The sequence below is a fragment of the Colossoma macropomum genome, unplaced genomic scaffold, assembly GCF_904425465.1.
Source record: "Colossoma macropomum unplaced genomic scaffold, Colossoma_macropomum, whole genome shotgun sequence".
In the NCBI taxonomy this organism is placed as follows: domain Eukaryota; kingdom Metazoa; phylum Chordata; class Actinopteri; order Characiformes; family Serrasalmidae; genus Colossoma; species Colossoma macropomum.
The window spans coordinates 15397372-15412725 of NW_023494792.1; the positions used below are offsets into that span (position 1 = coordinate 15397372).

At 40.2% G+C, this 15354-nt stretch overlaps 1 protein-coding gene across 1 annotated transcript in view; it reads right to left on the minus strand.

Annotated features, from left to right (window-relative positions):
* arid3b (AT rich interactive domain 3B (BRIGHT-like)) overlaps positions 1-15354 on the minus strand; it is a 28546-nt gene that overhangs the window by 12844 nt on the left and 348 nt on the right. Inside the window, exons 2-4 of the mRNA XM_036576183.1 lie at positions 13780-14454; positions 5194-5268; positions 4839-4911 (exon numbers count right to left, since the gene is read on the minus strand). Coding sequence (XP_036432076.1) covers positions 4839-4911; positions 5194-5268; positions 13780-14454 — 823 coding nt within the window. The remainder of the gene's footprint in view (positions 1-4838; positions 4912-5193; positions 5269-13779; positions 14455-15354) is intronic.

The following is a 15354-nucleotide window of genomic DNA, read 5'->3' on the forward strand; positions in this document are numbered from 1 at the left end:
TTAAGACTTGACTTTACCTTACCAAAGACAAAAAAAAAACATTCCACAGTAAAAGAACAATTCTTGAACAGTTATGCATTCTGTCTGTAAAATTAAACAAAACAGCAACAATAACCTGCTCAACATAAAAGATGTATCCGTAGACTCCATATTTATCATACGTGTTCTTATAAAACATGATGTTTTATTATCTTACACAATCTGCATCAGTTTTTGGGACATTTCAGTTATTTGTTTGAATTTAATTTGACGACTGGGTGGAAACCTGGCTACTGTTTGACTGGCAATACTGTACGTGAACACAATCATGCTAATGAAAATTAATGAATTTAATTCATTTAAAATTTTCCACAATATTTTTGAATGTGTATGATACCTTATTACACCAAAAAAAAGCATGTCTATATCTGTCTGGGTGGGGGGCTTTGATAATAAGCACATTATTATTTTAGTGTCCATCATCTCTTCCTCATGTGTTTGGAATCGAATCAATTTTTCGCTGAAACATTACATACACTTTTCCTTTTTATTCTTTGCAGGCTCTCAATGTGAGCACTCCTTCATAAACTATGCTTCTCGCTCTTCTATCTAGTCACCATTTCCTTCACCCCCCATCTACTCTTCTTCCCTTTTTCATACCCTGCTGATGGTCTCGAGCCTTTCCATTGTCTCTTCTTTTCCACTGTCTGTCATTCTCCTCATATCAAAGGTGGGGCCCTACATTTTAGGGACTCATTAATCTTTCACAGAAGGACAGGGGGCCCCTTAATCCACCTCTCCTCCACTTCTATCTGATCCAGCCCAGGCCCCGAGCAAGTGGCCACCCCACCTGCCCCCCTGTGAACACACACATATACACACACACACACACACTCCAAACATCCCTCACCCGACTGGCCTGCAGCCCCTGCCTCTATGCTCCTCCAGTCTTATCAGGTTTCATAGACTTTGACAAGTAGGACAATGCATAGAGGCCCATGAGTATCGAGGTGAAGTGTGTGTGCATGCACGTGCATGTGTTTCAATCTGTGTGAAAGCAACGCTTGACTGGTTCAAGTTTCTGAAATGATCAACTGAGAACAAACAGTGGAAAAAAGCTGTGTTTCTACAAGAAATCAGAGCAAATAGCTGATGACACTGCACAGACACTGTCTGCTAATCCTACAGCAGAGACTGCAGAGCAAGAGACAGAGGCCTACTGCTCAGCATACAGTTTGCTGTTAAAGCATATAATCTTATAGCATTACTTGTCATGAGTACTATTTGAACGGGTTCAGTTTTCCAAGGTGGAAGTGGAGCAATGCAATTTTACCACTGGTTGTCCACTGTTTATGACTGATTCTCACAGGATAAGAAATCTTACTATACATTACAGAGACCGAGTGACTACTCAATTTACACACTACCTTCACTTCGATAAGAATGTTGTCTTACATGAATGTGGTGTTTTATTAGCACTGTTAACAGCTTTGGAATTTACAGTCAACACTCAACACTGCTTCAGAAAAACAAGCTTTTTTCTGTCATTTACATGTTTTGATGTTTATATCATATACTTGAGGTATGACAAAATATATTGGCTAGATTTTTGACACAAATAACTCAAACACTTCCTACAGTGCTGCCATGCTTAGTACAAACTTGTTTTTTTCCCTACAGTATATGTTAGTATTTTACTAACATGTCAATTCATCACAGGATCAATATAATCTTCAGTTAATTCTATGGTTTGTTTTCTAGTTGGTGAAAGGTGCCAAAATCTTCTCCGCAGGAGCGCGCAGTTGGTTAAAATGACCAATATGGCAAATTTGGATGGGACTAAAATCACTGAGAAACAATGGTAAAATTACATTACCCCATATCTTAGTGTAAACCCCATCTCATCCTACGCATTCATCTATCGACCCATTTGTGTCTTTGAATTATTGCACGGAACTCTAACCAACATTTATTACAAACTTGTTTCCAAAAAAGTTGGGATGCTGTGCAAAATGTAAATAAAAACAAAATGCAACAATGTACAAATCATTTAAACTCTAATAGAAAATTGGTATGGGGCATGTTTACCACTGTGTTGCATCACTTTTTTTAACGACATTCTGTAAGCGTTTGTGAACTGAGGAGACCAAGAAAGTTAAAAATGTTCCCCATTCTTGGTTGAAATATGATTTCAGCTGCTCAGCAGTTCATGGTCTCCTTTGTCAAATTTTTCGAGTCATAATGCGCTAAATGTTTCCAGTGGGTGACAGGTCTGGAGGATTCTGCAGGCAGGTTAGTTTACCAGCTGGACTCTTACTATGGTGCCATGCTGTTGCAATACATGCACAAAGTTTTTTTAACCTGCATTTGTGGATGCAGACATGTTCACAGTCATTGGTTTTTTGATGTGTTAAGCCCATGCAGTGATTTTCCTTACAGAATCATGTCTGTTTTTAATGCAGTGCTATTTGGTCGTGCAGTCTTTCACACAGTGGAGAACCCCTCCTCATCTTCATTTCTGAAAGACTCAGCCTCTCTGGGATGCTCTTTTTATACCCGATTATGTTACTGACCTGTTGTCAATTAACTTAAGTTGTGAGACGTTCCACCAGGTGCTATTCTGAAGCATTACACAACTTTGCCAGTCTTTTGTTTTGAAATGTGTTGCTGGCATCAAATTGGGCATATATTTCAAAAAAACAAAACTTCAGTTTCAACATTTGATATGTTGTCTGTTCATTTTTGAATAAATATGGGGTTTTAATGATTTGCACATCACTGCATTCTGTTTTTATTTATATTTTTCACAGCAACCCACCCTTTCTGGAAACAGGATTGTAAATTTAAGATAGTTGACTTGACTATGATAAGTAATAAGTAACTAGAGGTATACCAATGCACTGTGACACAGAAATGTGTGACAATGTGCACCGTGGAGATCTGACAACGCAGTGTGGCGAATATACATTATATTAACTATGACATTTAATGCAACTACAATCTTTGAACATCAAGTTTTACAACAACAAGATTTATAGTCATCATGTTCCTTCATTCAAATGTTCAAATATTGGAAACATACTGAATAGTGAACCTAGTATCAATGATCAAATCATGGGCTGAGAGTATGATTACTTCCTTTTAAGTAATTACTGCTTCCTTGTTCTAATTAATATGTGAAGTATTAATTAATTTACAGGCAAAGCAGGCAACATAACTTCATGTGCTGACACTTCTACCATCATGCTGGCCACTTTTGTGTGTGTGGGAAAAGGAACAGATAAGACCCCCAGCCCTTGGCTTCCTGTCTTAAGTGGGCCACAATTTAGCTACCTGAGAGTTTTCAGGAACAACACGATGACTTATGAATAGAGGTTTGTTAGAAACCCATCTCAGTTTGTCACAGTGTCTGCTTCAACTGCCATGTCTTTCACACTAAAGCAGTCAAACAAACATCATTAATCACCAGGATTGGACCCCACCGACAGACATTTGGCATGATCACACTTTTGCCGTCCACCCTCCATTATCAGGTCTCACTTCTTGACACCCCCACTTACACCCACACACACGGAGGGATGGGGGTTGGCAGAGCAGCACAAACAGCTCCCCATCTGGTTGAGTTTAAATCCTACAGAAGGGGTTAACAGCCCCGTCAAGCCGTGTCACTGAAAGCTAAGCCTGTCTGATGACGTTGGCAGACTCATCTCACTGTCACAATATGACAATCACACAGACTCAGGACATATGATTCCACTTAACTAAGTCGAGGAGCAACTAACTCTCAGAAGCTAGCCTTATATTATGTTCCGTTTGAGTAGTGAGCATATTGTGTGTCAAAGAAAGCTGAAGTATAATTGTTTTTACAGCCATTTGTCTAAAAACATTACTTGTTGGGTAATGTGTAGCTCTGGTATTATGGCTTTAAGTTCAAGTGTAACAGTGTTGAGTGGTAGATTCTTGTGATACCTCAGTCATTCTACCATTTGCTGGCGAAAGCTGTCGCACAACCTGAAAACAATTAGCAGATGTCTGTGTATTTTTGTCCTATTCCTCTATTCCTAAATTGATCAACAAAAAAATACTTTAAATATATATTAATATAATTGTATTGTGATCAATCTTTACTCAAGATTTTTTGCTGGTGGTGTTAAAGAAACATATGACATTAAAAAAAGTAGGGTCTTTTTGTAATACTTCTCCAATGGATCTCTCAAAATCTTTGAGAAGTCCACAGTTTGTGAAATCTCCTTCGCCAGAAAGGAGAAACTCTGGCTAAAATACTGACAGCTTCATGCATCACAGAAAGATTGCAGTCAGTTGTGTTACTTATGAAACATCAAAGGATTTTAAAACTGAATAAAATGACAAAATATTGAATATTTAAAATGAATAAATGTAACATTTGTAATGTTCTGATACAATCCGACTTTAAAACTAACATGTTGGTGGAAAACACAGAATGTAAAAAGAATACAGTAGTTTTGTCAGTGGTTTTACAATTTTACTGATGTTACTCAGAATAATAGGCTACATTTTCCACTTTAATTGCATGTCAACATTCGTACTCCGTTTGCCACCGCAACAATAGAATAACCCTCCTAATTGTTGCAGATGGGACAGTTCATTTATCCTGAAGTTTGAAAATATCAGGAATATTTTATAGCAAAGGTTTATGTAAGAGGCACCAAGCTCCCTGAGTGCTCACACTTTGGCAGAGTTTTGGATTAACCAGAAAATGCACCTTACTGCCACGAAAAAAGGATTATTCTGAAAATCTAAAATAAGCTGTGCAATGAACATCTTTCAATGTTTTTAAATTGTTAATTTAAAAAAAAAGAAAAAAAAACTGTTCTCACCTCTTTTCTGCATGAAAGTGAAAAGATCATCTAAAAACTCCTTCCTGTTAGGGTCACTGTCCAGTTCATAAAGCTACAAAAGAAACAAAATAGCACAATATTTAAAATAAATCTCTCACATTAAATTCTTTGGTAGCATTTTGATATTAACAACTTTAAATATTACCTAGAGGCCTAAGCCAGCTTGTTAGGTGTAAATGTAACACTGCTCTTTAAGATTTTTTAGTTTTGTCTTTTCATGAGTTTGTTACAGAGCAGCAGAGGCCCTTCAGGTAACAACTTGAAACTGTGTCAGTGTGTCACTGATAAGAGCATAAGAACCTAACAGCCATGACTCTTGGATCTTCTTGTTTACCTTGGCAAAGTCCCTGGAGGCCTCTCCTCTTCCTCTCCCGCCATCGCTTTCTTCATTCCAACTTGCATTACCATTCTGTAAGGAGAAAAAAGACAACTTTAGCTTCAAAAGCGAAGGTGATGAAGAGGAAACAACCTCAGTATAGCAAAGAAAAAAAGCTAAAAAACACAATAGGAAGGGAGGGCTTTGAGTCAGAAGCTGGGGAGAACAAAAAGGAGAAAAGTCAACTACAGAAAATTAGTGGTGACCTCTAAACTTCTAGAGTTTCTGAGTTCTAACTGCAGGCACACTTAGAGTTACAGCTACATTTCTCAATCCCCAAAATCAAGCTCATTTCATTAATTTTCATGTCATATTCATGCATTAGCTTTTCTTACTTAATCCTCTACAGGGATTGTTGCTGTTCTTAATGATATATATAAAATAACAACAACAACAACAACAACAACATACACAAAAACATTAAATATAACAATTATAGCATAAAATATATAAACTTATATTCTCTGTTTCATTTTTTCTAGTAACTACGGATTAAAACACGCAGATGTGAGCTCTTTGTAGAGGATTTGCTTATTTGCTTATGTTCACCGAGAAAATCATCAAAAGATGTCATTTGACCAGAGGCATACAACTGTATCAGGAGAAATGATCCCATGACATAAAATTTAAAATTATTTAGACATTTGGTGACTTTGGTTTTTAGCCGTCTGATGATCACTTTCTTTAAGTGCTCTGCATCACTGGCGTGGCTGAGCTCATAAAGCACTTATAAACTCTAAGGGTCCCTTGGTGCACATACTCTTTGCCTGATTACGGGCCATCTAGCCTGCAACCCAGAGCTCATCTGAGAGGAGTTGGAAAAGTCAAGGCAGAGAGGTAATAAAGCACTTTTACAGGAGTTCCCTTCCATCCCCCTCTTTAATATGCTAAGTGAATCACAGCTGGAGAGAGAGCGAGATCTTCAGAGTTTACAGCTAACACACACCAGCTGGGCCCAGAGGAGAGCCCACTCAGCAGGGGAGCAACTGTGGAAGGCAGACACACTGTGTGGTATTGTGATGTGTGAGTAAGGGAGATGTCCAGATGCATGTATACATATACACTATATAACCTCAAGAGGACCTTCAGTATTTATGTCATTAAATGCTGCTGCGCTCAGTACAACCAAACAGAACCCTTAGCTGTATTCATAAATACATTTTACTCAGAGATTACAGTTTCCCTTCGTGCTCGGGCAACTACCAACACATTCTTTCATTGAGGTAACACAGCACTCACACACAGATTGCGTAACATTATCTGACACACAAGACATTTATAAACTCTGCAAGCTGTTATCAGGCTTACTGGTCAGGCTTTGGCCTTACTAATCATATTATAGAAGACTGATTGATGAGTGGGCAAATTAGCCAAGAGGAGGAACCAGATGACCATCTGGGTTAGCAGGAGGAAATGAAGTCCCCTCCCCCCCTCTCAACTCAATAGAAACTCACATAGCCCAACTGACCATGCCAAATAATTACTCTGAGAGACAGGACAAACACCTTATGTCACAAATGCTAGTGTACTGTTTTTGTGTGGTTAAGAGCACACACATGCAGCACCCAGAAACATGGGTAAGATCTCACTTTGAATTTAATCAGTCCAGAAAAAAAATCAGTTTGTGCTCTGGCGAGAAAATTACCAGTACGATAAGAACAAACACTGGGCTGATTCACAGAAACACGTAGTTGGGATTCTTTCTCAACAAAGAAGAATCTAACTTTGAAAATCCAACAGATTTGTTTGGCTGTCAATGCAAACATTACAGTGGGCTGTAAAGCATGGCCAGTATTTGCATTTAGAGGAAATGAAGAACCTGCAGTCTGGAGCTGACATAATGCTAACGCCTGGAAGGTTCATATAGCATGCAAAGCAAAACCAGTATCGGTGTCAAACATTTTAATACGAGGCACTCCAACACTAAATTTCAGCTTTAAAGTGTAATTTAGGCTGTACTCAAAGCTGCACCCACCCCCCCAAAAAAAACCAAAAAAAAACTGAAAAAAAGACCATATCATCGCTGCTGGAACAAAACCTTGTTTTGAAGAAACATTCTTAGCTTATACTGGAAGTTAATGTCACCCCCAAGTAATTTTGGACTATTTCTAATGGTTCATTATTTATGTCTACACAACATAAAAGGCACTTGGTGTTTTCAAATTATATTTAAATATGAAGATATAGGGTTACGTCCTGAAAGAAATGACTGATATATTTAAATATTTATTTCAGTGACACAGCCAATGGAGCAGCTGTGCTACTTTAGGAAAAATAATTTCTGTTGTCTGGTTGTGTTCTAACTGGAGAAAATATAATATACACCATACATGATTGAATAGATCCGTTTTTCCCTTTTAAAGTACTGTATTACCCATAATCACAGGGATCTTTCCCTTTGTCGGATTAGAACATTTGTGTCCAGACGGTGATGAGAGTTCATACAGTAGCACAGCTGCTCCATGAGCCATACCACTGAAATCAACTTATACGCCCTCAGGCTTAAAAGGGGGCCTCTGTAATTTTTTATCCAAATCAAATAATTGGTCCTGGGGTTCCCTGCTGAAAGTCAGAGAATCATTTATTCAGCACCTTGCTGTGCTGGGGAGCCGAGGGGCTGGGGGGGGTGGGGGTTTGTAAAGGATCCCCTCTTTATTGGAGGCAGTGTGCTTAGCTGGCTGAGGGCCATCACATGCGATGTGAAAGCAGTTGCTAAACTTGATACAGTCAATTAAGACTTACATAACAAATGTAGGACATTTACTCAAAAGTATAAAATGCAGCAAACTGCAAATAACAGCAAAGCATACAGTGCAGAAATTATAAACTCTAAACTTAAGATGTAGTAATGCTAAATTTCACCTTAAACAAATAGGGTCATTTCCCTGGCTACATAAAAGTGAACAGCCACAACAGAGACAAAGGCCCATGGAGGAGCTTGTAGCTGCTTGTCTAGAACCAAACAGCCTTAGTAGGGCCTGAGGCAAGGGTCATATCCACTGGCTGACTACAGACTGGGCGCTACATTACAAAACAGATTGTCTTTCAAAGAAATGGCACAGGTGTGAATGTTTCAGCCCACACAGGTCCATCACTGCCCAGCACCATCATTAGGACATGAGGTATTCTCAAGATAACATTCAGATGATCAAGGCTTTAGAATATTTTGCATCTAATGTAAAATATACTGTCAGCTAAAGGACTCTGCTGTCGACAATATACACTGAACCTAATTTAGACAAAGATCCCGATTTTTTTTGGAATTACCCGAATTATTGCAGTATTTTACTGTAGGCTATATTTTAGTGAGTCTTCGAGTATAATGTGTCCCGTTTGAGAAGTACCGGTTCATTATGTTTATCTGAAACTGTGCCAGTTTCTTTTTCTGGTACAAGTCAAAATGTCCAGAATTGGATATTACCACAGAATTAGACCAAAAGGTTTGTTGTAAATCCAAGTAAATTTGCTTTATTTACTTCTCTGCAGAGGTGAGAGGATCCCAAACCTTTTAGAGAAAACAACCTCAGGCAGGTCAGGACAGGCGCTGAAGGTAAGGGGTTTTGTGGGGGGGGGGCATTCTAGACTTGCTGAGAGGTAAAGGAAATGGACAGGGAAATAAAAAGCAGCCCCCCCCCTTCCCTTCCCCATCTACCTTTCTGCTCGATTACCACCCCCCTCCGTTACTACTTTTGTCACGTCGAGTGAAATTGACTAGAAAAGGTCACAAATCATAGGACGACTGCAGCACAGCCACTCCCTCTATTCTCTGCTCATGCACAGGCCCCCGGTGGGAATTCTCACCATTTCAAGAGAAGGAACTCTTAATTCCACTTGGAATGTTTCCTTTGGGTGGGGCTGGACAATCTAGACAGACGCACACCAAACCCCTCCCGTACTTCACATACTCACTCCAAGCCTTTAAAGATTTTTACTATCAAATACCAGGCTTTAAAGTTCCTGCCCAATCACAAAGTTCACGCTACCCTCCTGAAAAAGTCCAGGACAATGACTCATTCAATCTGCCCCACAGTGTTACATTGTTTCCAGTGGAGACATTTGGAGCCTAGAATCTAGAAACGTCAGTCTCAAAGACAGACAAGGTGCAGAATGTGAGAACTGAACAGGCTCTGATCTATATCACAGATGGCTGCACTTTACATTGACGACAGTGATCACATCTTCATAGGACCCAGGAGAGTTGTCATGCAATAAGGCCCAATGCTAACTCTCCATCAAGATGGACCACCAAACAAAGATGGTGTCTGACGACAATGAAAGACAAAACCGTGGTTAAAATCTCTTAACGAAAACGTTTATTTATGGTCAATGAAATCTGAAGCTTAACTATCTGACATGAAACTGCGGTTTATACCACACAAAAACTTTATGTAGGCAGGCAGGCCTGTCACAATCATAAAATTTTAGCTGAGGATTAATTTAGAAACAAATAGCTGTGATTAACAAATTAATTGTCTTTTATTGTTCACTGTATTCAAGTAAAAGTCTAAAGTGGCCAAAATAGCTGATTAGATATCTTGCTTCCTAGCTGTACCCTGTAGCTCCCAACTGAAGACGGACATGGATTAAGTTCAAATAAACAAACATTACTCACAGCTGCCCTCTAAAGGCGTTATGACACCAGTCAAAAGTTACAACATTTTTGTTTTTTGTAAGGTCCATGATATCTTTAATTACATGTATTTGCCCCAACCCAACTGATGAAAGCGCATCTGCATTCAGATTCTATTTGAAGTGATGCAAATGTATGACTGAAAGCTAACCACTGTGGAAAACAATTGCAATCAGCCTTAAAAAACTGCTATCAGCTCAAATGACTGATCAGGTAATTATGTAATAATTGCGACAGGCCAAAATGTAGTATACATGCAAGGAGCTACACTGTAAATCAAGGAGCTACACAACAAAACAGACCCAAACAAGCAAGGCGCCAGGTCTTCTGCCGACTGATAATTTATGTGACAAATCATTCCTGCAACACTAAACCATGATATACGCTCACAGAAACTGATTGCACCCAGCTGGCTTGTACTGCCAGCACAAGCTTGATGTGTTGCTAAGGTGACTGTTAAATAATGCAACACTGTTGGACAAACAAGATCATTCTGCAACCACAGGAAAGACCGCTGAAGCTTGCCATTCAGTCACCCAGTCTTCAACGGTGTGAAAATAAAGCTTGAAGGTTGAGCACCTTATGAAACCAACGAGGGACCATGGCAACATCTCATCGACGCCTTGGGTTGAAAGGGCCTTTTGTCTTTGGGTACACAATTCTTCCACTCTCGGTTACAGCCTCTATTAAATACAGCAGAAACTGAAACTCTACCAAGCAAGGTTATTGCAGTGACATGCAGCCAAAGCATTCATGTGTCAACTTTGTTGCTATTACTAGTGCTAAATTATGTAGCATAAAAATAGGTAGAAATAATGTATAACTTGACAGTCATGAAGGTGGATTACACACAATCCAAAGAAAAAAGGCAACAACCTCATACTAGCTAACACTGGTTGGGTATAATTCAGCACACACATGGTCCAGTGTCCACTGAATCTGATTAAACCACCATTAATCATAGTAGATTAGCATGCTAGGTGACCACAAAAGGGGTATTGTAAAAGAGCTTGCTACCAGTGTTGGTCATGTAGTCTCTAAAACATCAGTCAGCATTACTACTGTGGTGACAACCAATCAGACAGCCTCACTGAGAATAATTTGCATTTTGCCGAGTATTCCTTGAAGTTGTCTGGGTATGAAAAAACACTTAAATTTATCAATAAACTTACACAGCCTTTCACATAATGAAATGCCTGATCTCATGATTACCGAAAGGCTATTCCTTGAGCTGTGTGCACGTGACTTCAGTAAACCAGTAGGTCATTCCCCATGGAGACTATAAACAAAGCAGGCTTCAACTTGTTTTTATCTCTATGCTGCCAATTAATTCCCTTATTTGCTAAGATTATATGTAAACATTACCATGGTCTCTGAGCGTGACTGTGTTTGCCGATTGACTGAGGCTTATCCATTTAAGTGTGAAAGGCTCCAAAAAGCCAACCCCCCACCCTCATTTGAAAATGCCATTTGTGGCATCTGTTCTCTTTTGTGTAGTCGGTGCCATCAAACTAGTCCCTTCCCTCTCCCAACCACCCCCCCCAACACACATACTGCAATCTGATACTGTTACCACAGCACAGCATCATTAAATACTAAAGAGCAGACATAAAGAAAGGGAAGATGAAAAGAAAGCAAAACAAAAAGAGAGACAAGGAAATTCTCAGTCAACAATAAATTCCCCTCCACCCATGTCAGAGCCAAGCCACAAGGTCAAACTTCTATAAAGCATGCATTAACAGAGTTTTTCTCTCTCTTACAACAACATGGCCAAAGGGTCCTGCTGTGCTCACTGCCATAACCAATCTGCACAACATGCTCACTGCTGAAAAAAGACACACAACCGATTTCATTATTTTTAATGGAATAAAGTGTGTAATTGATCAAAAAATGGCTAAGTGAAACATTCTGTAGCGCTGTTTAGGCAGGAATGTTGCACAGGATGTTATCTGAGCATTTGTCTCAGGTGAATGATATATATATATATATATTAATATATATATATATATATATATATATATATATAGACAAACGGTTTGAGACGTCAAGGAGGAAAAAGCAGCCAAGACTGTACGTGCTTGTATAGGATCGCTAAACATAGCCGTGGAAGCTACCTCAGTCAAACCGTCTCCAGCTATAATGAAGCCCACATCCAGCTGGCAAGTTTTTAAGAGTGCACACAGGCAATTTTATTGCCCACACCCACACACACATCATTAGCCTCTAAATATACAGTGGCTTGGGTGTGACGAAAACATAAGAGCACTGCCCATCAACGTGGAGCCTCACTGCCCTCCATGATAGCGTCACAGCTGTGTGCTCACTAATACTACATCTAAAACTAAACTTATACCGATGTGTCTTATATTTGAGCTTTATGAGAAATAAGAGAACTTACATCTTCATAGGTATCTAACAGTCTAAAATGAAAGGGAAGCCATGACTGCATTGAAGAGTGTGGGATTTTTTTCCATAAAAGCACTGCCAAATCTGGTCTGTAAGTCTGTAATTCTCAAGTCAACTTAAGTCAATGTGAAGTAGGTCAGTTCTACAGACAAAACAAACAGGCTTTTTGTTGCAAGATTTTAGAAGCTACAGGAGACAAAAAAGGACAAAAAAATAATAATAAAATAAAACAATTCTCTCAGATTTATCAACTATTCTCATGCACAAACTACACAATGTAGGCTTCAGCAAACCAGTGCCTGACAAAGCACTAATGCATGTGTATTCCTTATTCTACAAATGTAATACGGTCAGGCTAACAATGTCTGAGAGCTTTTAATGTTCCAGTTTATGTTTAATGTGTTGAGATCATATATCTAAAGTTTTCAGACAAAAGATGTAGAGAAAAATACCATCTCTCACTCTCATAACATAATTTTAAAACTTTATAATATCAAAATATTAGCACATTCAGGTCAGCTTCTAAAGCCACGTCAATAAGCGTGAACCAAAGGGCCTGGTCTCCTGCGGCGGAGGCACGCGTCCACAACACCTCTGCTTTCTGTCTGGCGGCCCTGACGACGAGCCTCTTTGGACAGAAGCCAAGACAGCATTACGCTGCCAAGTGTCTGTTCCAAGAAAACACCACGGGCCAGGAACAACAGAGGGAAAGTGAGAACGCAGGAAGAAAAAAAAGAATGAATGAAAGAGAGAATGACATTCCCAGTTTGCTGGGCGGACTGCCAGAACGGCACACTTTCCAGGTATTTAAAGACATAATAGGTCAACACCTGACTCTTACAGGAGCCCACTAACAAAACTGAAACAGCAGCATCACATGTGGTTTTGCTCATAGCAAAAGATCAACAGTGTAAAAAACAGAAAGGAATATTCAGGTGAAAAAAAGAAAAATGATTATGTAGTAGAAAAGGGGTAAATCAGAAGCATGGTTATGAATATTGCTTTGGGGAATGTACTGTATGCTGTGGTATGCATGTGAATAATTAAAGAATAACAGTGAAATTTGCATCTGAAATCTACTCATCATCCCTAAAAACGGTTCATTGGTTCCTTAGGAAAGGCAATGGTTATGTACAGAACTCTCAACACTCAAAGAACCATCCGGAAGAATAAATGGCTCTTCTTTATGATAAAAACCTGGTGAATATGGTTCTTTAAAGAAACTTCTTCCGTACAGCACCACAAAGGGTTCCTCTATTTTTGCAAATCAAATAACCATTTTAGGGTTCTACATAGAACCCTTTTATCACCTGTTTTACATGTTTCTTTAAAGATACTTTTGAACATTGGTTCTACATAGCACCATAAAAAAGGCTCCACTATTTTTAGAAGTCAAAGAATCTATCAAACCCAGACTTTCACACTTTTATGCCTGATTAAACAAGAAGTCTGAAACAGTGTCACTTCCAATTCAATTAGCTGTACATTTATACAGACATAACACAAACCTGTTTGATTGACTCATCAAAGCTCCAGTCAGCCAGGCCATTTGGTGTGGTGAAGGAGTGCTGTTCAGTAGGAGATGGGCTGTCTTCTGGTTCATCTTTCACTTTGGGTGGGGGTGAGCGGGCCCGCTTTTTGGCAGCCGAGGGAGAGGCAGCGTAGACGGGGAAGGGATACGGAGGAACTCCCACACCGGCCTGCTGGAGAGCAAGGCTCTGCTTCCTTAGAAACTCCAAACCCTCATTCTCTTCATCCTCGCTGCCTTCCTCGCCATCCATCATCTCATCCTCTTCGTCCTCTTCTCCCGCAGAATCTCTCCCTCTGTCCATCTCGTTCTCCTCCCGAACAGAGTCCACGCTGCTTTGTGTAGAAACCCTGCTGGCTGGAGGCCCCTGGCTGCCCTTTGGAACTCTTTCTAGGGCGCTCTTGCTGAAGAACTCAGGGGTCAGTGGTGCACCCTGGGCCCTGGCTGAAGCCATGATGGCTTGCTGAGCGGCCAGCTGCTGGGCATAGAGAATGTGGGCCTCCCTGAGGTGCCTCTCTTTTCGCTCCATCTCTAGCTTGGCTTGCTGCTGCCTCTGGAGCTGCTCCATAACTGCTTCGAGTTTGATGCCGGCCGCACCGCCCAGCGCTGCCTGAGAGAAGGCTCCTGCCAGGCTGCTGTCCTGAGATAAGATGGACTGAGGAACAAATAACATCAGCATTACTGCTCGCAGTTTAATCAGTGGGTTATGTTTCTGAGACACACTGGCTCACATTCAACGTTTCACCTCACCAGCACTCGCTCAAGAGACACAAACTGGTTTTCTCACGAGACTTACTACTTATATACGAAAATTTAGAGTGACCTGGTTTAAAATACCAACACGACTAGAAGAAAACGTTAAACCTCGTTCACTGAAAGCTAATCTGTGTGCTTAACAGCTAACGTTAAAATGCACGGGTGTCCTTTGACCCGAACGGTGGCTATTTGGCAAAGATGACCGGATTTCCGGCCAAAACACCGTGTCGCTTTACATTGAGCTAAATAATCTATTTCGGCTAAATCTACTTAATTCATGGAATTACGTGTTTTAACTCGGGTACAGAAGTAAGTTTGACTGTAGAAGCCCTGCGCTCACTCTTGAACGGCGGCTGCTCCAAAGTAATGGCGCACGTCCAAAATCAACAGTTAAATGTGACCAACACCAACACGGAGCACGACCGGCCGACCGGCAGCGGCGGAGCAGAGAGATTCACACAAAACAAGACTAAAGATTGCTTTAGAGTTTTACAGAAGCGCCAATTTACGACGAACTTGTAGTGTGGAGTAACTAAAGGGTCTATCAGAAGTGTATAAACAGGGTGGGGGGCACAAAACTGAAATCATGACGTGTCCCGTGGGGATTTGGGCGACATAAAAGCCGAACCAGTCCAGGCTAATTAAAAAACAACAACTAAACAAAAACACAAACGTAAAAGCGCTTTGACACATTAAACCCCGGTGACTCGATTTAAAACCCCTTCATTGTTTTTTTTTCTATTCGCTCGAGGGCCAGGAATCCAGTTTCACGGCAGCTCTTATCAGACTGCGCCGAAAC